The sequence below is a fragment of the Papio anubis genome, chromosome 7, assembly GCF_008728515.1.
Source record: "Papio anubis isolate 15944 chromosome 7, Panubis1.0, whole genome shotgun sequence".
NCBI classification, from domain to species: Eukaryota; Metazoa; Chordata; class Mammalia; order Primates; family Cercopithecidae; genus Papio; species Papio anubis.
In genome coordinates this window covers 109,638,443-109,663,102 of record NC_044982.1, presented here as the reverse complement: position 1 = coordinate 109,663,102, position 24,660 = coordinate 109,638,443, and the positions used below count along the sequence as shown (strand labels likewise).

Sequence of the window (24,660 nt, the reverse complement as noted above, 5' to 3'; positions counted from 1 at the left end):
TTCAACTTTGCTGTATATTTGATAACTTACATAATAAAGTATTAGGGAAGAGAGGTTACTAATTCAGAAAAAAAATCCATATTTACAATCCAAACTTAACTACTATTAGCATCTTAGTGCACATTATTTTTTCATTTTTGTTTTCAAGAATACATAATTTTATACAATTATGATCTTATACTGATTTATTTTCATATTTTTTCACTCCATATTATATCATAGTTATCGTGCCACTGCACTCCAGCCTGGGGCACAGAGCGAGACTCTGTCTCAAAAAAAAAAAAAAAAAAAAGTCTTCATTATGTAATTTCTAAGTTGAGTTATTATTTATGTACAGTAAAACTTACACGTTCTAGTTTAGAGTCCTGTGAGTTTTGACAAATGCCTACAGTCATGTAACCACCACCACAACCAGGATGTAGAACAATTATATCATTTAGGAAAACTTCTCTGTGCCCCTTTGAGGTCCACCCCCCTCCTCACATCCAGCTCTCGGCAACTACTGATCTGTCTTCCAGAATGTCATTAAGATGGAATCATGCAATGGAGGATGTACCTTCTGACTCTGGCTTCTTCTACCCACACACAATACATTCGAGATTCATCCATGTCCTTGCATATACTAGTGGTTTATTCTTTTTTGCTGATGAGTAGTATTCCATTGTAAGAATGTACATTAATGTAGTTTAATGTTTGTGGAAATTCATGGTATATCATAACATGTTTATGTATTCACCTATTTGGATATTTAAGATGTTTTGCTTTCTCATTATTATAAGTGCCATCATAGTGAACACCTTTAAGCATAATTGTTATCATTAATCATTAAGGTAGGTTCCCAGGAAGGAAATTACTAAATCGAATGTTATGAATATTTTTACTGTCCTTACTACATTTTTAATCATTAAAATGTTTTTCTTTGTATTTCTCTATACGGTTTATAAGAAGCTTGACTTCAAACTCCACTGGTGTTTATAATCCTCTTTTCCTCCTCTCTTTCTCAATATTGCCACCACAGAACTGACCTGAAGTTTCAGTGTAGTCAGCGAGCTTTTCAAGTAATAAATCATGGAGACCAGTCAGGAAACTTCCCTCTTCTTGGTGAAGATCTTGGAGGAACTGGACAGCAAGCAAAATACCGTTTCTTATCAGGACCTGTGCAAATCTCTCTGTGCCCGGTTCGATCTGTCGCAGCTTGCCAAACTGAGAAGCGTGCTCTTCTACACGGCTTGTCTCGATCCCAGTTTTCCAGCCACTCTATTCAAAGACAAGATGAAATGCACTGTGAATAACCAGCAATCAAAGAAAATTATGGTGGCAGCAGATATTGTGACGATATTTAATCTGATCCAAATGAATGGTGGGGCAGCCAAGGAGAAGCTGCCTACGGGTCGCCAGAAGGTGCGCAAGAAGGAGGCGTCCTTTGAATCATGCAGGTCGGATACAGAGATCTGCAATGCAGCCGAGTGTGAGCCCCTGAACTGTGAGCTGAGTGAGAGGTCTTTCAGCCGGGGCTACCCCACCAGGCAGTCGTCCAAGTGCCGGAAGATGGACTGCAAGGACTGCCCGCAGTTTGTCCCTGCCTCTGAGCCTAATTTCCTGTTGGGAGTTAGCAAAGAGGTGAAAAACCGTGCTGCTTCCCTGGACAGGCTGCAGGCCCTGGCCCCGTACTCTGTGACCAGCCCTCAGCCCTGTGAGATGCAGAGGACCTACTTCCCCATGAACATAGAAAATGAGTCCATTTCAGACCAGGACTCGCTGCCCATCAACCAGAGCATCAAGGAGACCTTCATTTCCAATGACGAGCCATTTGTGGTTCAGTCCTGTGTCCAGAAAAGGAATATCTTTAAAGAGGATTTTCACAATTTGATGGCGGTGTCCCCCAGTTTGGTTGGCCCCGTCAGCAAAGCAGAGAATGAGCACGGGGAGCCCCAGAGCCGAAAGGAGCCCCACAAGCCACCCTTCTTCAACCACAGCTTTGAAATGCCCTATAACAGCCAGTACCTGAATCCGGTGTATTCCCCGGTTCCTGACAAAAGGCGAGCAAAGCATGAAAGCTTAGATGACCTTCAAGCCTCTACGTATTTTGGGCCCACTCCAGTGATGGGAACCCAAGAAGCCAGGCGCTGTCCAGGGAGGCCCAACAAGCAGACTCCCTGGCCAGCCAAAAGCTGGAGCCTAAACACGGAGGAAGTTCCTGACTTTGAACGGTCCTTTTTCAATAGAAATCCCTCCGAGGAGAGGCTACGCTATCCAAATGCCAGTAGCCAGACTCCCAATTTCGCAGCCCCAGACAGGCGCCCGACTTACCTCCCACCAAAGGATCAACAGCCAATTCTCCCCATTGCTTATGCGGCAAAACCAAACGGGCTCAAATCTAAAGAGATCTCCTCCCCTGTTGACTTGGAGAAGCATGAACCAGTCAAAAAGTTTAAAGACAAGAGCATTAACTGCTCCAGTGGGCAGCTCAGCTCAGATACCAGTAGCGTGGGCACCCAGACTGAGCACGTGCTGGAGCCCAAGAAATGCAGAGACCTGTGCACCTCCAGTCAGGGCAAATACAGTGACAGGCACACCATGAAGCACTCAGACGATGACTCAGAAATTGTCAGCGACGACATCAGTGACATTTTCCGATTTCTTGATGACATGAGCATCAGTGGCTCCACAGGAGTGATACAGTCGTCCTGCTACAACAGCACAGGGTCCTTGTCTCAGCTCCATAAGTCAGACTGCGATAGTTCCCCCGAGCACAACTTAACCAAAATTGCCAATGGGGTCCCCAGCAGCAAGGGAGACAAGGGCAACCGGCCTGAAAACACCCACCATTCGGAAGAAGAACTGAAGACCAGTGTGTGCAAACTGGTGCTCAGGATCGGCGAAATTGAACGGAAGCTGGAATCCCTGTCGGGTGTCCGTGAGGAAATCTCCCAGGTCTTGGGCAAACTAAATAAATTGGACCAGAAAATGCAACAGCCTGAGAAGGTGAGTGTGCAGATAGATCTGAACTCCTTGACGAGCGAGGTTCCGTCTGATGACAGTGCCTCTCCCCGGATGTTCCGTGCACACAGTGGCTCCCATGGACCAAAACTGGAGAACAACCCCGACTGGTGCTGCTCTGATGCTAGTGGGAGCAACAGCGAGAGCCTGCGGGTCAAGGCCTTAAAAAAAAGCCTCTTCACCAGGCCATCCTCTAGATCCCTAACAGAGGAGAACAGTGCCACGGAGTCCAAAATCGCCAGCATCTCCAACTCGCCCAGAGACTGGCGCACCATCACTTACACCAACCGTGTGGGCCTCAATGAGGAGGAGATAAAAGACACAGGCCCAGGAGATAATAAAGACTGGCATCGGAAATCTAAAGAGGTAATTTAAATTTAAGTTCACAAAGTCAGGCACCAGCTTCATCATAGCCCTGGCACATTTCAAAGCCTTGAACATGGCATTAAACAGGCAAGAGGCCTGTCCTCTGTGTGCCAATTATCCTTCCAGGTTTGGCAGGCTTTTCACATTGGAATAGAGAGGACAACATAGGCAGGTTGTGTGTTCCGCCAAGTTGTCCGTCAGCTAGGAGGAGCACATGCTGTGATGGTGCCAACAGCAGAACGTAGGGTTGGGATTCATGGGACAGGTGGTGTGAGAACAGATTTTCATAGAATGGGGAATGTGTCAGCCCAGGCAAGCATCACCAAGGGTATCTTCCTGTCATTTCTGAAATAGCAGGATGCAGGTCAGGTACATGAGGGAAAATGCTGAAAAGGGTGCTAGCTGATACCTCCCTTTCATGGACTTCATTGCATGTGTGATGTTCCTTTTTAAGCATGAGGGTTTTTTTCATTATAAAATAAATTGATGGTTAGGAAGTAAAATGATAACTAGGATCATGAGGTCAGGAGTTCGAGACCACCCTGGCCAATATGTTGAAACCCCATCTCTACTAAAAATGTAAAAAGTTAGCTGGGTGTGGTGACACGAGCCTGTAGTCCCAGCTACTCAGGAGGCCAAGGCAGGAGAATTGCTTGAACCCAGGAGGCGGAGGTTGCAGTGAGCCGAGATCACGCACTGCACTCCAGCCTGGGCAACGGAGCGAGACTCTGTCTCAAAAAAAGACAGCAATGCTTAATCTGGTGTCTTCCTTTCCTTTTTAGTTTTTTTTCTCTACACTGTTGCTTGTTGGAGGCTGTTTCACATAAGTTCAGTTCTTTTGCATGTTTATAGCAGACTTCACTTCCTCAGTCCTAGAATCATTGTGTACACATATACTTGAATCCTTTCTTTCTCTCACCCCCTGCAGTAAGGATGATTTGTTTCTGTGGGACCTGTGGCCGATCCTGTTCATTCTAACTGGGTTATAGTGACCCCTTTCTGGCCAAGGTGGTACAACTTCAGTGTGTTGATTGTCTCCATTCTATGTCCTGCTTCTAGAAGGTCAGTGGACAGACAAGTCCCTGCTCCTGAGGTCTCCAAGGTCTGTGTTGTCAGAGAGTGACAGTGGTGTGGGCTACAGACATTCAAAGCCAGGGAGGAGGCTGAGCTCCTTAAATGGTGCTGAGAAGGAAAAGCTTGGAAAACTGGGTTTTAAGGAAATTTTCAGGGTCCAAAGAGGGGAGGGAGTAGAAGAAGTCTTTTTTTTTTTTCTGATTTTAAAGACACCTCTGGTGTCTGCTGATTACCACTCTGCCCTTATGGAGCGGCTTACCACGTTTGGTGCTGGAGAGGATCCAGAATTTGGTTTGTGCTGCCATGCTGGGCACAAGACACCCAGATCCAGTCCTCTGCTCGGGTTCTATTGTCACTGTCTCTTAGCTGCCAGGGTCTGGCCAGGTTTCTGGTGCTTTGGGTTTCAGATATCATTGAACGGTGGCCATTTAGAGAACTCAAATGGTTAGGTGCTTCTGTAGAAATATCAGGTTAAACTGAACTAGCCATGCCTCCCACCTATCAAATGTCAAAGCTTCACAAAGCCAGCAGGAATGAGCAGTCACAAGCTTGAGTCAGATCCGCTCGATAGGCCTAACACAAAGTTGCTAATGCTGGGGATGCATTCTCTTTATTTTGTCCCCTTCTGCAACCTCATTTCTCCTTCCTGTCTTGTGGCTCTCACCAACTTTGAGGTGGTGATTCCCATGGTAGTGACCAGACCCAGCCCGCCTTTGGAGCTTTGGTTGCATATGTCAAACTGCTAAAGGCCAGTTTCCCTAAATATCTTGTCTACATGTCAAAATCTACAGTTCCCAAAGCAGGCTTTTCTGTTCCTTTAAAACCAGTGTTCCCTCTCACTATTTCTATTCTGGGAGAGGTGAGGATGGGGTCAGCATTGTAGCAATCCTCCAAACTGAAGAAGCCCCTTTGGTCCCTCTTCTTGGGCTCACTGTGTCCAGCATAGCTACCAGACCCTATGGATTTGTGTTCTGTCATGTCTCCTGCAACTCTGCCTTCTTTTCCATTTACACTTCTACCTTGAGTCAAGGCTCTTCCCCTACTGGGGATGCTTGGGCACATTCTCCACCTTCCATCTCATCTCATGGGCCACTGCTGCATTCACTTTCCTAAAATGCCACTCTCTGTGGTTGCGCAGGGTCCCCTATTCCCCACTCTTCTCTGACTCTCCTTTGCCTCCGCAAAGAGTTGCAAACTTCTTAGTCAGGCCTTCACAACCCTGTGAATTTCATGTACCTTTCCTCAACCAGAAGGCTCTGTTATACCTTGACTGGACCCTGCTCTACCTTGATGAGTTTTCCTGTTTTTCCTCAAAATAACCATGCTCATTCATTTGGTCACCGATTCAGTAAACACTAATTGAGCACCTATGATGGCCAGGTCCTATTTCACTGTCAAATTTTTCTTCACATGAATCCTCCACCAAGACTCTCTGGTCCACCTCCCCCGTACTGATCTAAGTCCTATGTTCCCCTCAAGGCCCCTTACTTCATAAGTCTCTGTAAGCTTTCCTAGGGCTTATTGCTGGTCTCCAGCCCTTACTCCTGTTTGTTCAGACATAGTGGATGCAAACTTTTTTTTGAAAATATGTATTATGTGTATGTATTGACTGCCCAGTAAGAACACAAACTCAGTGATACAAACAGGCATGGGCAGCAATGAAACTTTCCATCTTAGAAGTGAAAACAGTTTCAAATCCTGGCTCTGCCTCTTACCAGCTGTCTGACGTTGGGTCAGTCTCTTAACCTTTCTGACCTGAGTTTCCACATCCATACTAGGGACAATAATATTTACAACCTCAGAATTTTAATGAGAAGATGAAATGAAGACAATGCATGTTTAGCCCTGAGCAGAGTGGTGGACACATAGCCCTTGGTTAGTGTCAATTATGCCTGCAGTGGCTGCCATTGTAGTTATATTATCACCATCTACCCTTCCTCCCAGCTTGGTGCAGACTCTGCATGTAATAGGAGCTCTCTGAGTGTTGGGTGGTGGTGATGAGCAAAAACTGGTGAAGTCTCTTAGAAGATACTTGGCTTTGATGAGTTAGAAAATAAGAAGGAACCTCATTTTCTTGTGTGGGTTTATCCTGTGTTCTCTGTGTCAGTGTCAGCAGTCTTGATGGTCTGGAATAGCCAAATGTTATGCTCTATTTGGGTAAAAGTCAATGGGTTGGGTTTGCTGGTAGGTGGAGATGTGTTTCCAGTCCCCATGCAGGTGTAGGATGCACACACTCACACACGTACACATATACACCACGTGTGCTTCCAACCCCTATGCAAATGTATGACCCACACACTCACACACATACACACATACACCACGTGTGCTTCCCGCCCCTATGCAAGCATATGATCCACACGCTCACACACATACACACATACACCACGTGTGCTTCCAGCCCCTATGCAAGCGTATGATCCACACGCTCACAAACATACACACATACACCATGTGTGCTTCCAGCCCCTATGCAAGCGTATGATCCACACGCTCACACACATACACACATACACACGTGTGCTTCTAGCCCCTATGTAATCATATGATCCACACACTCATACACATACACACATACACCACATGTGCTTCCAGCCCCTATGCAAGTGTATAAGCCACACATTCACACACATACACCACATGTGCCCACCACATTCTTGCACATCAACTCTCATCGCATGACACCTAAACATTCTCCTTCTCTTCCTTCTGTACACACACCTTGACTCACATTCTTCTTTTTTCCTTTTTCTCTTGCTATTACTGAGATACACAACTTCTTTGCTCTCTGTTCTGTATACATGACTACATATAATTGGCTTCTAACCCTTTGATGAATATTCATGGAGTGTCTTCTACTTGGTGGTATCATCTTGCTGGAGAAAGGGATTAAAAGGTGAACAAAATGATCCCTTGCCTTCAAGGAACTCATAGTTTAGCAGAGGAGCCAGATGGGCAAACAGGTGGTTATAGTTCAAAGGCACAAATGCTGGCCAAGGGTCTGGACATAGTCCTAAGAGGTCACAGAAATGAGCACTGACCCAGTCTTAGGACAGCTATACTGAGAGCAGAAACCTTTGGGTTGCATTCAATGACTCAGAATATAAACTATTGCCACCTGTTTTAGGCACCTTCCTACCTCCACACTGCTGCCCAGACTGCTCTCTTATTCTGAAGGGCCTATTCCTTCTGACAGGGGCCCATCTGCTGCCTGGGAAAATCAGTAGAAGCTCTCAACACGTGCTTTCTGACTCAGTTTCTTCCTTCCAAAGAAGCAGTGTAGCATCAGGGTTTTCAGCGAGTTCCTTGAGGAAAGGACTTTTACTCATCTGTACCCCATGCAAAACGGTAAAAGAAAGAGGGGGCATTAATATCAGTAGTTAAAGACTCTCTAAAGCCAGATGATCAGGTTTAAATCCTAGCTCCACCCCTTACTAGCTGTGTGCCTGGGGCAAGTTACTGAGTCTGGGCTCCGTTTTCCTACCTGTACAATGGGGATTCACAATGGTAGTGATGGCATAAAGATTCCATTAAATAACCTTTTTCTGGCACAGAAATGTTAGTTTATATTAGTAACATTATGATCATAAGCTTTTCCTAGAGAATTTCCCCCAACATGGCTATGTTTTCACACTTTCGATTTGCTTGGAAGTAACTGCACTTTGCTACCTGGATGTCTACAGGAAAGCTGCTGGCTGCTCAATTGCACTGTGAAATCCCAGGGCATCTTTGCCACTTGTCTGGACTTCTTTGTGCCCCTCTGCAGGCAGACAGGCAGTACGACATTCCCCCACAGCACCGACTGCCCAAGCAGCCCAAAGACGGCTTCCTGGTGGAGCAGGTGTTCAGCCCTCACCCCTACCCTGCCTCCCTCAAGGCCCACATGAAGAGCAACCCACTGTACACAGACATGCGGCTGACTGAGTTGGCCGAGGTGAAGAGGGGCCAACCTTCTTGGACCATTGAGGAGTATGCACGGAATGCGAGTGACAAGGGCAAGCTGACAGCCCTGGACCTGCAGGTGAGCCTCTCACTGTCCCTGGGTTGGGGGAAGCCCAGCTGTGCCCGGGCAAATGCAGGAATGGATCACGGACGGCTTAGACCAACCAGCCCACTTCCACACCCTCCAACTCCCTGGGACCCCAACATGGAATTCAGAACTTTAATAAATCATAGAGCAGAAGAGACTTTTAACAAGGGGATCATTGTTTTGCTTATTTGTAAACATTTAGCGGTAGGAATGCTTGATTTATTTATGTATTTTTTATCGGCCATCTGATTTGCTAACGATGCATTTACAACTCTGTACCAAGTGCAGATTCTAATATTTGCTCACAAGACCTGAGCCAAACTGTTTAATGAAATACAAGCTGATTTCTCCTTCCATATGTAGCACGTGGGATAAGCATATTTGTGGGAGCCAAGCTATGGATTATGTTTCCATACGGAGCAGCCCCAGGTAAGAGCCATCCCCGGAAGCTCTATGAATGCAGTTGTGGCTGGAGGGCATGTTTTTTGTTCACCCACAGGCAGGGCTGGGTTTTGGCCACACTTTTATTTTGGTGGGCAACTCTGCCTGGTTCCATTCACACTGGGTTGATCTGTGTCTCCAGATCACCACAGGAGCAAAGGAAGCACCCTGTCCCCACCTGTGCACTTAGCTTTGTAGGCAGCCAGGCCATAGCACCAGGGGTGCCCGTTCCGCCCAGGCCCCGGAATGACCATGCACGTGAAGCACAGTTGGTGAGAGCTGCCTGTGGAGATCAGTATGGCAAGGCTTCCCTGAAGTGGCCTTGCTCTAGAACAAAGAGGGCTGTGGGAGGTGCAGTGTGGTGGAGAGAAAAGACCACATTCTGGCAGCACTGGGTTTTCATCCCGGACTCCTTCGCTGTGTGGCCGGAAGCATTCACTCCATCTGACTGAGGTTCAGCCCCTCCACCTGTTAAATGGACATAATAATATCAAGCTTGTGAGTCACTGTAAGAATTTAAAATAATATATTTAAAGTACCTGGCATCAAGTAGGCACTGAAAAAGAAGGCCCTTGGGGGCTGGTCAATGACGCTGAAATCAATCAACTTTGCATAGTGCTTTCTACAGTCTCTCAGTCCCAGGCACAGTGGCCTGTGAGGCAGGAATTGTTATGACCATCTTCAGTTTACAGATGAGGAAATCGAGGACCCGGGAAGCTCAATAATTTGCCCCAGGTCAGACCAGTCTAAATTCATACTGGACCATCTGGCAATAAGTCTCATGTTCTTTCTCTTCTACAACTTCCTTGCCATTTCATTTTGCTATTGTTAAGAGTTTAGTGGAGTTTTATGTTGTTTAAAAAAAAAATGATTGCAATGACATTTGTTTGTCTTGGGCCCTAAATGACAGCAATTATGGGAAGGGGCAACTCTGGCCAGACCCTGACAGTGAGTGTTGTGGGGGCATCAGGAGCAACCCTGAGCCCGTCCTCACGCCTCTTACCTCATGCATTTTACATTCCCACTTGTACTGCACACCCCTTGACCCTTCAGGTCAATCCCTCTTCTGTCAACTTCCTGTGGGCAAGGAGGCTAGAGAGGGATTTGATTCTCCCTCCAGTGGGTCCCTGTGCAGCTCTGCTATGGGCGTCATACCTCGATCTGTGGGAATTAGAATACCAAGAGCAGCTGGGGGTCAGAAAGGACCTGGAGGTGTGAATGGCTCAAGCAACAGAATAATCAATATTTCACCAGTATCACTGGATGACCTTGAAAGAGTTCGATTAATTAGATGAGTCGTAGACTGAGAAACATCTTTGCAAAGCTTGCAGGGAGGGAGCTGGAAGATTTCCCCCCTACAGATATGTGAGCTTTTAGTGCACCAATGTTTATAAGCATGAAGATAAAATTATAAAAATTAAAAACAGATATTTGGGTTATAGAGCTTTAGGTGACATTACTTAAAAGTGCAAAGGAGAGAGTATCCAGTTGCATAAAATATAAGGAAGTAGGGAGTTCAATAGCTGTATGAGGGTATTTACAGCAAAAAAGAGCCAACCTTGAGAGCTTGGTGAAGGCAGCAAGTACCACCTTTTTTCTTTTCATCTCTTTGCAGAGACTCGGGTACAGTCTTAGGGCAGTGTTGGTGTCTGGACAATCTTCCCGGAGTTCCTTTGTGTTGAGATGTACATTCGCCATCAGTGGTTCCCACTTGAGGGCATAGGCAAAGGTGCAAACCTTTTTCTTCTTTCCAGTGTTTGCCAGGGTTAATTAATAACTGCCTGTGTCCCTTGAAACCTCAGTATTACCTCTCTTCTACTTGATGCGATTACAGCTTACAGTTATTGAAAAAACTAATTAAAAATAGTTTATTCCACACACTGAATCCCAGCCCATAATAGTGTATATAGCTATGAAAGGAAACCAATTTCCTTCTGTCTGAGCCGGAGGGACTAAAGCACAAAATCTGATGTGTTATTTACACACTGTTTGGCTCCTGGGCCAGCCCTAGGATGACTGAGAAGAAGAGCAGGTTGTTTTACCCATAGTGCGCTGAGCCTGACTTCCAGGTGCCAGGGTATAGAGGGCTGCTGGTCTGACCCTCCACCAGCTCCCAGCCTTTAGGGGCACATTACCCACTTCTGCAGACCAGTCTTCCAGCAAAATATGCCCATCTTGGGTCCATCTCTCCTTTCTTTGGTGTCTATTAAATTGCTGAAGGGCTTTCATGTTTTCATGCCAAGGAGAACAGACTGGTCCCAAGGGCCTGTGGCAGGCAGAGCTTTGGCGGCTCAAGCAGGAGGAGGAGGCGGTGCAACAGTCGGGGCTTGGCAGCAGTGGAACTGCTCCGGGAAGCTCAGGGAAGAGGCTCCTGGGGTTCTAGCAGAGGACGCTGTAGCAGGAGTTTCTTGCAAAGGCTGAAGAGTTGGACAGAGCACCCTGTACAATAAGGACTTTTCCCACATTGAGAGTGTCTTGGTTTCTATTTTGGGTGCCCTGAGTGTCCAGGACCACCTTCCAGCCTTCCACGTAACTTGAGAGATTAAATAGCAGTCTCTCAACATTATGCCTTGGTGAGGGAAGGGACCAGGAAGATTTTCTGTGATGCCTAGATCCCCTTCTCTTTCCATTGTACAGTGTCGTATAGCATGTCTTAGAAAGGAGCTGGCAAACTTTCTCTGTAAAGGACAGATAGTAAACCCTTTAGGCCTTGTGGGCCTTATAATCTCTCACAACTGCTCAACTCGGCCATTGTAGCACGAAAACAGCTATAGACAATTTGGAAACAAATAGGAGTGGTTGTGTTTCCATAAATCTTTATTTTTGGACACTGAGATTTGCATTTCATGTAATTTTCACATGTCATAAAATATTATTCTTTTGATTTTTTTTCAACCATTTAAAAATGGAAAAAAATCACTCTTAGTTCAAGGGTTGTAAAAAGACAGGTGGCAGGTGAGATATGGCCTGCAGGCCACAGTGTGCCTAGCTGTGTGCTAGATGACTGTGAGCAACAGGTAGATAATCAAGCCTGGGGGGCAGGGCCTGCGGGTTGTCAGTGTCCTGGCAGCAGGCAGGTGGCGTGCTCAAAGGGGTAGTTAAGGAGGGGACTCTTTACAATAGCTGGTGAAGCACCCAGAGACCAGCACCAGTAGGAAGCTGTTGCCATCCTTGGATCTGAAGGGCCAAGGGAAAGGGGCTGTTTCTGAAACTCACTGAGACCCACAGCTCTGATAGCAGGTGTCCAATAGGAGCTGGGCCACTGACAAACTGCAGCCCAGCCAGGAGGGAGCTGGGGGAATAAATACCTCAATCTTCTTTCTTCTTGTCTTCATTGGTTGGTTGAAACCCCATGGGAGCTTGAAGGCAGGGGAGTCCCCATGATGTGTCCATGTAGTTTATATTCCTAGGGGCACAGAGCAAGATGGAAAAAAAACAGAATGAATCTAGAAGGTCAGGCAGAGAATTACTAGCATGCATTAGAATCATCACTGTTCCATCAACAAATGGTACAACTGAGTTTTTTAAAACTTTGAAAGGTTTGGTTTTTGGGCCTGTGTTTGTATACGTGTATGAATAATTTTTAATGTGCCCATGTTTATGAGCATACAGCAATCTAAGAAAATCTTCAAAATAGATATTTTGTTTGCATTTCAAAGACTTAAATGGCCTCACTTGGAATTGCAATGTGTTGTTGCTTTTATGTGACACTCATATTATTAAATGCTTGCCATAAAATGAGAACACTGCCTTTCTTCATGGAAATAGATTTTAACTGTCAACGTGGAATAGGATTCACAGGCAATACAGGTTAAATATGGTATTTCTCCTGATGACAGTTGATTAATCTTGGGGAGATCAGCGGACAGATGTCAGTGGGGGCTCTCTCTTTGGGGAAGCTGCACCAAGTCTGGATCCATTGCCACGGCAGGTCTAGGGTGGGAACAGTCTGCTATGGGGTCAGTAGGCCTTGACTTTGAGCAGTGGCATGACCTGCTCAGATAAATGGTTGAAGTTGAAATATTTTATATTTTGTTTGAACTGCTCATCTTGGAGATTCCTTTGATTTTTCAGTAGAAGCTTTTCAGAATGCTATGATGGCCTTGTTTCAAGCAGATCTGTTCATAGAGCCTGTTGGAAGAAAGCATTTTTCAGTGACTTTCCTTGTTTCCCTTGCAGAGGGGCCCGCCTGTTCTTGGTTGCATGCCCTTGAAGTTTAGAGTCTTGCTCATCTCAGCCCCATTTTGCTTGCTTACAGATGAAAGACCCTTGGGTTTCTCTGTGTCAAAACCAACACGACATTTTTAGTGAGGGAGGGGCCCATGCAATCTGTGATATGTGGGATGAGCCTGTGGTAGCCTGCCTCAGGCAAGGGGCTGGTGGGGCAATGTTATGCAACACAGTCTCTAACTCCCGGCTGCAGACAACTTAAGTGCTTCAGGAGTGATGACTGTCAGGATGTCTTTGACCTGATTTCAAGTATTCACCGTATTTCTAACATCTTCTCTTCGCTTTTAGACACAAGAATCTTTAAACCCAAACAATTTAGAGTACTGGATGGAAGACATTTATACTCCAGGATACGATTCATTACTAAAACGTAAAGAAGCTGAATTCAGACGAGCCAAGGTCTGCAAGATAGCTGCTCTGATCGCTGCTGCGGCATGCACCGTCATCCTCGTGATTGTCGTGCCCATCTGCACAATGAAATCATGAGCTAAGAATGCAACCTTACGTACAGCTTATGACTATCGATGTTGTCGTCTGTATTTTAGAATCTTGCAGCAGTGAGACAACAATTTATTGAAACAGAGATGAAATCATGGAGGCATTTCTACAAATATTGAATGAAGGTGGTTTTCAGAAACTATACTAATTCTAGTGAGAAATCTACCTACCTGTTAGCTTTGACTCAATTACACTCTGATGCATTTTTAGAAGTGCGATATCTTTTCCTACCAAAAGAACATAATTGACTATCAATAAATACAAATTGAATATTCCAACCAAAAAAAAAAAGGAAGATTAATTGGGTTCTTTCCATTTTGATGATGTTTCATGGTAGGGAATAAGTTATACAGAAGATATTTAATACATGCCTCTTTAGAAGAAACTAAGGGAAGTAGCAACATAAGAAGAAAAGAGGGTGGGTTCTCTTTTCCATAAAGTTCTTAGACCATTGCTGGTGAAGTAATAGGGTGTGCATCCCTAAAGGGTATTACTTCTCTGTCGACTTTTATCAAGGGCTACTGACGTTTCATTCTTGCCCTTTTGTCATCAACAAGAGAGAATGTCTGCATCACTGCAGATCTTCATGGAAACATTCTGAACCTTCTTCCTTGCACTTGGAGTAAGAAGGAGCTGGACTACCAAGTCAGGCGTGGAATGAAGTATGCTCAGACTGCATGATGGGCCAAGGTATTCAGGCCAGGAGACCTTCCCATCCTCAATCCAAAGTGTAGGGGAGCTGCTTGCTAATGATGTAAGGTCAGTATTTGAAAATCATGGCCATTCCAAAGGATCCCCTGTTCTTGCTTTGGTGTGTGGCTGTATTCCTTGATTTTCTATCTCCTGGTGGTACCAGATGCTCTGCCTCTCATACATGAGTTGAAGAGTTTGGAACTTGTCCTTGTGCCTTGAAGAGTAGAGACAATGGCTAAACATTGACATTCTATCTGTAAACAATGGTTTTCATGCACTACTAATATCTGCCATTTTCAATGGCTTTAAAAAGATTTTGAAAGCTTGTTCAATAATAATAATAAAGGCACCGAGGTCTTCTCAGTTACCCCAACACCTACTCCAGAGTTTTGAATACTTGTCAGCAGTGCAAAAAATATTATCTATTTAACCACTTATCTATATGTCTATCTAAATACCTGATTTTCATTTATTGTCTTCTCTGTTAAATAACCTGAGAGCGAGGTTTCTTTAGTGTAAAAGAAGCTGTTGTAATTTCATCCAAATTTGATCTGTCTCCACCTGCTGAATGGTGCTTTGCCAATAATGGAACAGAAAGAATCCCTATCAGCATCTGATTCCAGTGTGTTGTTACAGGTTAAAGAAAAAAAGGATTGACAGAAACTAGCTACCTTATATATATTTTTTTGATAACAAGGTGGGATATAAATAGATTTTGGTAGCAAGTGTAATCACTCTGTACGATATAATAAATTTCTAAAAGAGAGATTTGAAGCATCTCAAGTTTTAAAGCAATAGGAGTCTAGCATCCATTCTGAAAAATCCCAAATAATGCTTAGCTTGCTGTGTCTAATTCTGTTGTTCACCATTAAGGGGTAGACAGTTAATTTTATTATGTTAACAACTGAGGGATGAATTTTTTCATCTGTAGTAAACCTTTATTTTTAGAAATCTTCATGTTATCTATTTGTATTATCATGTTTATGTATGGATTTTCAATTTCAGTGACTGAAAACTTAAGCCTTAGTATGAAAAACTGAGGATTTATAATTGAAAATAAAAAAATATGTATATGTTACTATCTGTCATCAGAATTATACTCTTTGGTGCTCTGTGTTCAATGGGGCATATTACATAAGGTTGTTTCTTTCACCCCAAAGAGACTACTAGGTTACCACTCTGGGCATTGCCTTTCCACCTAACCCCTCAACCAGTAAGACTCTGTACCACATTCTAGCCCCACTATTCTCCTCTTTATCGCAGATTAAGTGTCAGAGCATCAGAGATAGTAGCTCCCAACCTCTTGCTCTGGATTTGCAGAAGAATGGAGATGTACTTACCCAGAATAAGAAAAATCTAGTCAAATCCACCCCAAATCTTCCATTTGACAGGTAGGACCATAGAGGCTGGACCAAACCACTTTTTCCACTGCCCTTGGCTGAATCTATTCCTAGTGGACCCCATCTGGGCATATCCCTAGCTACCTTGGGAGGGCATGACTGTAAGTCACACTTCAGGCTTGAAAATGAAAGGATTCTGTAGAATATTCTTCTATACTTTCCATAGCTGGAGAGGTAGTCAGAGAAATTCAGTCTTGCTCTGAGTCCAGAGTAGCTTTAAGGAGCTTTAAAATTCAACTCAACATTGTTGTTGAATAATGGCAACATCTAGACCTGGTAATAATTCAGGAAATTGGACAATGGAGGCCAAAAGTAAGGTGGGTTTCTCTGGAAAGGGGTCATCCTCAGCCTGATAATACCGAATCTGATGTTGAGGTTATGAATCATTACCATGGCTTGGAGCTACTGGATGCTTGGGGTCTTGGGATAGATAGAAGGTAAAGTTCACAGTTGGAGCCTTTCTTGCCATTGACCCCAAGCTCACCCCAGCCTTCCTTCCCTGACCCTGAGACTCACCCTATCTCCTCTATTCCCTCAGTTTGCAGACTGAGCAAGACAGAGTTTGGCTAGGAGGGAAACATCTATCCATCCCTCTGATCTTTGCCCATCACCTCCTGTTGCAATGAGCTCCCCAGAGGTGACATACAGATGGGCCTCTCTACTGTACTGGGTGCCATCTCCCACCATACTCTGGCATTTTTATATAAAGGGCAATTTCTTGTACCTGAGTCTAAAATTACATTATCAAAATTCACTTCGTTTTTCCTGCATTTTAAAAGTAATCAAATGTTATTATTTAAGAGATTAGTTTGAAATTAAATATCCTTAACCAATGATTAAATTCATAATCATTTCATCTTCTAATCTGAATTTGTTTTGAACACAGCCTTGCAGAAAAGCAAAAAATATTTTCCCGCTCATATTTTTCAGAAATTTTATACCAGTATCCCCTTCATTAAACTGCAAATACAGTAAGGTAAATCATACTTACATCATCCATTACTAGCTGATCATAAATTGTTAGTATTTTAAGGCATGCAACTATGTGATTGATATCTGCAAGGCTAGTTTAATAGACGTGCTAAATATCACTGTTCTGAATATCTATGCCATAGTTCTGATACTCTTATTGGAATCAAGGCAGTGCTGTTTTTGTTTACAAGTTATCAAGATAAGAGCAGTGGCGTCACATTTGTTGGTTCTTTTTCTTAATAGAAAAAACAAAACAGAAGAAGCTCTGCCAACAGTAAAAGATTCTGTTAAGTGGTATAAAAGTTTGTGAATGTTGAAATTCAACATGCTTCATATTATAACCAACCTGCAAGAATATTGTGGTCAATTGTGTGAATACCAAATCAATATATACTGTATATTGTACTATGAAAATTTGTATTTAAAGGTAAAGATACGAATAATTGTTCGTATAATTGGGGAAAAGGGTATTCAATATTTATTAAGTAACAATGAGAAATGCAACGAACTTCCTTATTTATGCCTTATGAATAAAAGAGTGTGGAATGTAAGGTGAAATTTTATGTGCAAGATCCTGAAGGAATGGGTATTCTTGAAGGCAGGGACTGTGTCTTTTCTATGTTTGTTCTGTACAGCTCTCAGCACACTCTTGGTGCTTGAAAAATGTTATATAATACCAATAACTAAGCACATTTTTAGATCTTTTTTCAAATGGCTTGTGTAAAATTTGGTTAATGTACAATGGTTGGTTTGAAGCTATCATGTAAAATTGGCCTCTCCATATATAATCAAAAATAAACTGAAGAAAATATAAAATGTCTTGCTGTGAGATTTTATTTTATGCATAAATTATAAGTGTTCAGTTTTATGTAAGGATCATGTGTCCAGCTTGATGACTTCTCACAAATTGAACAGTTTCACAAATTGAACATGTAATCAGCAGAGCAAAAATGTCTCAGGACATTTAAACATCCCAGAAGCCTCCCTCATGCCCCTTCCAGTTAAAATCCTGAAAAGACAAACCACCATCCTGACTTCTGAGGCTCCAGATTAGTTGTGCCTGTTTTTGAGCTTTATGTAAAAGTAATTGTGCAGTATCTACTCTTTTGTGTCTGTCTGCACTGTTTCAGCAGGATGTTTGTGAGAGATGTTCATTTTGTTCTGTGTGGTTGCAGTTTTCTCATTCTTATTTCACTAACTCATTATGAATATACCACAGTTTATTTTTCCTTTCTACCATTGAATGGGCATTCAGGTAGCTTCCAATTTGGGCTATGACTATTCTTGTATATATCTTTTTTTTAAATTTGAGATGGAGTCTCACTCGGTCACCAGGCTAGAGTGCAGTGGCGTGATCTCAGATCACTGCAACCTCTGCCTCCTGGGTTCAAGTGATTCTCCTGCCTCGGCCTCCTGAGCAGCTGGGACTACAGATGCACGCCACCATGCCAAGCTAATTTTTGTATTTTTAGTAGAGACAGGGTTTCACCATGTTGGCCAGGATGATCTCGATCTCTTGACCTTGTGATCTGCCTGCCTCGGCCTCCCAAAGTGTTGGGATTACAGGCATGAGCCACCACACCCAGCCTCTTGTATATATCTTTTAGTGAACATATGCATGCATTTCCGTAATGCGGATCCCTAGGAGTAAAACTGCTGGGTCATGAGATATGCCTACACACTGCTTTAATAGATACTGCCAGCAACTTTTTAAACATGGTGCTACCAACATACATGTTCAATAGAAGCATTTATGGGGGTTCCAGCTTCTTTACATCCTACTCAACAATTGGCATCATCTGTCTTTCATTTTAGCCATTCCACTCACGGTGTGTATAGTGTTATCTCATTGTGTTTTTGATTTGTATTTCCCTGATGACTAATGAGATTTGCTATCTTTGAGTATGTTTATTGGCCATTTGGATATTCTATTTTGTGAAGTACTTGTTTATGTTTTTGCCCAGTTTCCGACTGGGTTTGTGTCTTTTTCTTACTGATTTGTGGACATCCTTTATTTATTATGGAAATGTGTTCTCTGTTAGATAAATGTTGGAAATATTACTTTCCATTCTGTGAACTGTAGTTTTTGCTTTCTTGATGTTGGTGTCTTTTTGATGAATGAAAGTTATTTATTTATTTATTTATTTATTTATTTATTTATTTAGTTTGTTTGTTTTTTGAGACAGGGTCTCACTTGGTCACTCAGGCTGGAGTGCGGTGGGTGTGATTCTTGGCCCACTGCAACTTCTGCCTCCCAGGCTCAACCCATACTCCCACCTCAGCCTCCTAAGTAGCTGGGATTACAGGTGTGTGTTACCATGTGTGGCTAATTTTTTTGTTCGTTTGTTTTGCATTTTTTGTAGAGACAAATTCTCACTATGTTGCCCAGACTGGTCTTGAATTCCTGAGCTCAAGGGATCCGCCCACCTTGACCTCTCAAAGTGCTGGGATTACAGCATTTTGGGAGGCTGCTGTGAGCCACTGCATTTGGCCAATGAATAAAGGTTCTTAATTTAATATAGAAATTTATTATTTTTCCCAATATGATTGGGAATTTGGGATCTATTTAAGAAATCTTTTCATACTACAAGGTCATGAAGATGGAAGATGCTCTATGTTTCTTCTAGAAACTTTAATAATTTTTCATAGTGAAACCTGTACTTCTAGAATTGATAGCTGTAACTTGTGTGAAGTAGGGGGTGAAGGTATGTTTATTTTCCCGTTTTGATATCCACTGATCAGCACCATTCATTACAAAGATCATTTTTTCCCCTTTGGCATAAAGCTGCTGAAAGTCTTTGTGGTTTCCTGGGCTTTTTATTCTTCTCCTTTGGTCTGTTCATTTTTTTTCTTGTATAACCATATCAACATAATTTTTCTATCCTAGTCATGTTAAGGCATTCTTCAACAATGAAATAAATGAATAATAGCTTACTTGGGCAGAAGCCTTGGCACATTTCTTGCTTATGAAATCATATCATGGCAGATGTTGAAGAAAGAATGTGTCCAGTTCCTTTTACCCCATCTACTATTCACAAATATCACTGGTTTCCCTGCTTGAGTCATTAAAGGAAAGTGATTAGGCATGAGTCACAGCACATTGTAAAAAGCAATTAGTATCTTGACACCTAAAAACAGCAAGAAGTCTCTGATAAAATTTTGAAGAATGTTAGAGTAACTCTACAATGGTGGATATAAGAATGCTTTTAAGTTTTGCAATAAAAAATCCAAAGTTTGCATTTAGCTGGACTAGGCCTAGATTGCATTTTGCCTGAAATTCAATTGAAAGTGCTCTGAAAAAGTGAATTAAGAAAATAATGTATAAGTAATTTCATAGGAAAAAATGTTTATCTTCTTTCTGAGGACAAATCAATATGTAATATGCGATTGTAAGGTATTTTCATATATCATTAATTTAGCTTCCTCCCCACCAAGTACTAGCAAAAGTCAATACTTGGTTGACTTACTTTATATTATTGAATGTACGTTTTTAAAAAACACATATACCATACCCTAGTGCTCTAGAATTCAGGCTTCGCAATGGCTCCCACTGGCTTTCTCCATAGCCTGAATTATTGAGATTTTTCTGTACCTGGATTTGGTTTATATCTTCAGTAGTTCTCGTGATAGAAAGGAGGGGGACAAGTTACATGTGACTTCACACAAAAGTGATACTGCATTACATGAAGAATATTCCAGTATCTGAAAACAAGAAGAGAACTTCAGAGTTTCTGGCCAGAACCAGGTATAGCATTTCAACCCTTGAAACACTGCTTCCTGCAAATACTGTCTCTTGACTTTGACTTGCAGCAGTTTATAAAAATTCCTGAAAGATTCATTAAATCCTAGATACAAAGTTATTGATAGAAATCAGCAGTACAGATTTGCAAATGAAAGCCCTTAATAAATTATACCTAATAAGTTACTGGGTAGTCATTCTGTGAATAGAAGAAATGCACTTGGTATTTTCACGCTGGTTACTCACAGTCATATTCTACATTTTAATGATTCTTGCATAATTTCAGAAATCCCAATGAGGCAGCCTTTCCTAGCCCATTTTCTCTGGACCAATATTGTTTGATCCAGATGTCCCAGCCAGTCTAATTTAGCAATTTTGTTGCTTTGTTATTAAAGTTAGTTTTACTGTTAGTAATGTATATGTGATCTACATCCTTCTGATTCAACCTTTTTCCTACCTTTTGGTTTACTCATTTATTTAGTCAACTAATATTTATTGAGCAACTGTAATGTTTAAGGCAGTGGTTTATTGTTGAAATAGTATTGCCTGCTATGTCCCCAGAACTGACAATGTCTTCTACATACTAGATGCTTAATAAATATTTGTTGAATGAAGGAGTGAATGCATGAATGAACGAAAATCTTTAATCTTCTATCTTGGAACTTCGATTCTAATGAGTGTGCAGATAACAATCAAATAGGCAAATAAATAATTGTTATCAGTAATGAGGGCAATGAAGGAAAGGAAAGGAAACATTGGGAGAGATCAACTTGGAGAGCAACAGAGGAACTTGTTAGTTAGGGTAGCCAAGGAGGGCTTTCAGGAGGAGGTGACATGTGAGCAACTGAGGAAAAACACTTCTGGCAGAGGGAACAGTGCAAAGGTCCTGAGATGGGAATGAAGATTAGGAAGAAGCCCAGTGTGTCTTGAACTTACTGAACTGGACTAGAGAACATGGTGTGAGGAGAGATTGGTGAAGTAGACAGGGGCTAGATTATGTCAGGCTTTGCAGGCCACAATAAGGAGGTGAGGTTTTATTTTAAATATAATTGGAAGCCTTTGGAGATTGCAAGCAGTGAAATAACCTAATCCATAATCTGATTTATATTTTTATCTTATTGCTCTGGCTGCAGTGTGGAGATGGAGTAAAGGGAAGCAAGGGTGGAAACAGGGAGACCAGTAAGCGGGTAGTTGCAAATAACACAGGGGAGAGATGGTGGCAGCTTAAACTAGGATGAGACCCTGGAGTTGACCTTGTATTTGTAGGTGCAGACAGCTGGACTTGCTGATGAGGGCAGTGGGGGAATTAGACAAGTTGATTAAGGAGGGCTTCCTGATTTTTTGCCTTTAGAAAGAGGGTAGGTGATGGTGCTATTTAATGTCTTGCAGAAGACTTTGGAAGGAACAATTTGGGGATGGCAAATGGCATCTAAGGCTTTGTTTTAGACATGTCACATTTGAGGTTTCCTTTATCAGGTCCCTATAGGATGAAGTTTCCTTATCAGGTCCCTATAGCCTTGCCTCTTCTCTGTCTAGATAATTCATCTTTAAGACTCTATTCAGCATCATTTTCTCTAGGAAGTCTTCTATATCAGTCACTTTAAGCCATGGTATGCTTCTCTAACAAGCAGTTCCCCAAATCTCAGTTACTTATGACAACAGTTTGCTTATTTCCCATGTCACATGTTCATCATGGGTCAGGTGCAGCTGGATCTCATGTCTTCTTCATTATAAGACCCAGACTGAATGAGCAGCCCTACAACTGGGACATTCGGGTCTCCTGACAGAGACGAAAAGAGACATGGCAGAAGTCCACAATAGTTCTTGGCATAATCCCTACATTCACATTTCATTGCCAAGCCATGTCATAAAACCAAGCCTGATGTCTTCGGGTATGAAAATAGACTCCTTGCTCAAGGAAGGTCCTAAGAGCATGGTGCCTGGTAGGGAAGGGAAGCAGTTATTTTTGAAAAATATTAACTAGCATAGTGCTGGCTAGTGTAGGAGCATGTTAGGTATGCAAATTCTCAGGCCCCACCCTAGACCTGAATCAGAAAATTGCAGGAGATTGGGGCTGGAGACCCAGTAATTTATGATTTATACGGCCCTGTAGGTGATTCTAAGGCATGCTCAAATTTGAGAATCACTGATCTCACATACCTGCTCTGACCCTCTTCCTGTACCAACTAGGTCAACAACATTTCCCTAACACATTCACATCCTATCACTGGTGCTACCACATTATGCTATTGTTTCATGCACAGGAACAATTATGTAGAGCCTTGCAGGTTACATTTGCCAACCTAGCTCAGCTCTAAGAGTGCAGTCCATGTGCACTTGGAAACCTCTGTTTTGGGGAGGATCAAGGAGTATCTGGGTTCCTAGAAGTCACTATCTTCTGTCTATATATCCTCAGCCCAGCCACTGCTCCACCTGCTAGACTGGTCCAGTTCCTGCAGCACACCCAGGTAAAGAATGGTCTTGTAAAACACTGTCTCTACTAAACATACAAAAACAATTTTAAAAAAATTAGCCAGGTTTGGTGACGGGCGCCTGTAGTCCCAGCTACTCGGGAGGCTGGGGTGGGAGAATGGCATGAACCTGGGAGGCGGAGCTTACAGTTAACTGAGATCATGCCACTGCACTCCAGCCTGGGTGACAGAGAGAGACTCCGTCGCAAAAAAAAAAAAAAAAAAAAAAAGGTCTTGGTAACATGGTCTCTGTATATAGGTTGATGCTCCTATAACGTAGCTTTGACCAATCACCTTCTCCTGACTCCTAGCCATCAACCTGGCTCACCGTGTTCTCACTTGACCTCTACTCTGACACCAAGTTAGCAGTGCCATCTGCTTGTCCATCCAACCTCCTGCCATCCACGTGGCAAGCAACACTCTGTGTCCAATGCAGGTCTGCTATTCGCCAGTCAGAATAACTGTTCCTTCAGGTCCTCAGACTGGCCAGGTTCCACTCCCGGCCTCTCCTGAACAGATGTATAATTCTTCAGAACTCTAGATGCTAGGGGCCCCAATTTGTATTTGGATGGTCAGGAAACACACAGAGAAGGGGTCTTAATAGCTTGTCCTCGTCCAAATCAGGACTGCACTGTGTCCCAGAATGTGCATTGCACCATGGTGGGTGCTTGGTGAGTACCAAATGCACAGCAGTGATCATCACACTAATGGCATTAACCCTGGTTGAGCACTTAGCATGTGTCAGGTGATCCCTTAGTTAATCCTCACAACCATCTTAAGAAATAGAAATGGTGGGCCAGGCGCGTTGGCTCATGCCTGTAATCCCAGCAGTTTGGGAGGCCAAGGTGGGCAGGTCACCTGAAGTCAGGAGTTTGAGACCAGCCTGGCCAACATGGTGAAACCCTGTCTCTACTAAAATAAAATTACAAAAATTGGCCGGGCATGGCGGTGCATGCCTGTATCCCAGCTACTTGGGAGACTGAGGCAGGAGAATCACTTGAACCCGGGAGGCAGAGGTTGCAGTAAGCTGAGATCGCGCCACTGCACTCCAGTAATGGTGATGGAGCAAGACTCTGTCTCAAAAACAAAAACAAAAACAAAAAAAAAGAAGAAGAAGAGGAGGAGGAGGAGAAGAAGGAGAAACGATGACTGTCCCCATTATATAGTTGAGAAAATGGAGGCTCAGAGAGGTATGCCTGAGATTATACAGCTGGTGCCTTGAATCTTGGATTCAAAGCCTTTTTTAAAGTATAGTGTATTAATAGAAAATGTAAGATATAAGGCCAATAGCTAGGAAGGTGATTGCCGTTAAACATATAGTTTCCGGCCAGGCGCGATGGCTCACGCCTGTAATCCCAGCACTTTGGGAGACCGAGGCAGGCAGATCATGAGGTCAGGAGATTGAGACCATCCTGGCTAACATGGTGAAAACCCGTCTCTACTAAAAATACAAAAGTTAGCTGGGCATGGTGGCGGGCACCTGTAGTCCCAGCTACTCAGGAGGCTGAGGCAGGAGAATGGCCTAAGTAAACCTGGGAGGCAGAGCTTTCAGTGAGCCTAGATCATGCCACTGCACTCCAGCCTGGGCGACAGAGCGAGACTCCGTCTCAAAAAAAAAAAAAAAAAAAAAATATATATATATATATATATATATATACACACACACACACACACACACACACACATATATATGTATATATATAGTTTCCAAGAGAAGGGGGCAGACCATGCCACGGGGGCCACAGG

At 43.1% G+C, this 24,660-nt stretch overlaps 1 protein-coding gene and 1 long non-coding RNA gene across 6 annotated transcripts; one reads left to right on the top strand and one right to left on the bottom strand.

Annotated features, from left to right (window-relative positions):
- Positions 1 to 288: 288 nt before the first annotated feature.
- On the top strand, positions 289 to 17,520 carry MINAR1 (membrane integral NOTCH2 associated receptor 1). 4 transcript variants are annotated; one of them, XR_002523142.2, is made up of 4 exons: positions 289 to 3,366; positions 8,207 to 8,461; positions 8,834 to 8,899; positions 13,430 to 13,506. XR_002523142.2 is itself a non-coding variant. In XM_021940810.2 (3 exons), the coding sequence occupies exons 1-3, from the start codon at positions 1,069 to 1,071 to the stop codon at positions 13,625 to 13,627; spliced, it is 2,751 nt and encodes a 916-aa protein (XP_021796502.1). In that variant the 5' UTR covers positions 289 to 1,068; the 3' UTR covers positions 13,628 to 17,520. The 4 variants fall into 4 exon arrangements, 2 of the variants coding, with proteins under 2 accessions (XP_021796502.1, XP_021796503.1); XR_002523141.2 differs by lacking the exon at positions 13,430 to 13,506 and adding an exon at positions 10,527 to 12,224; XM_021940810.2 differs by lacking the exon at positions 8,834 to 8,899 and having other exon boundaries at positions 13,430 to 17,520.
- Positions 8,601 to 23,026, bottom strand: LOC103885968. Of its 2 annotated transcripts, XR_004185084.1 has the most exons (4): positions 20,297 to 23,026; positions 19,640 to 19,760; positions 12,220 to 12,317; positions 8,601 to 9,379 (listed from the first exon to the last, which is right to left on the bottom strand). It is a non-coding gene; the product is annotated as an uncharacterized LOC103885968 (long non-coding RNA). The 2 variants fall into 2 exon arrangements; XR_002523143.2 differs by having other exon boundaries at positions 19,640 to 23,026.
- Between the last annotated feature and the right edge of the window lie 1,634 nt (positions 23,027 to 24,660).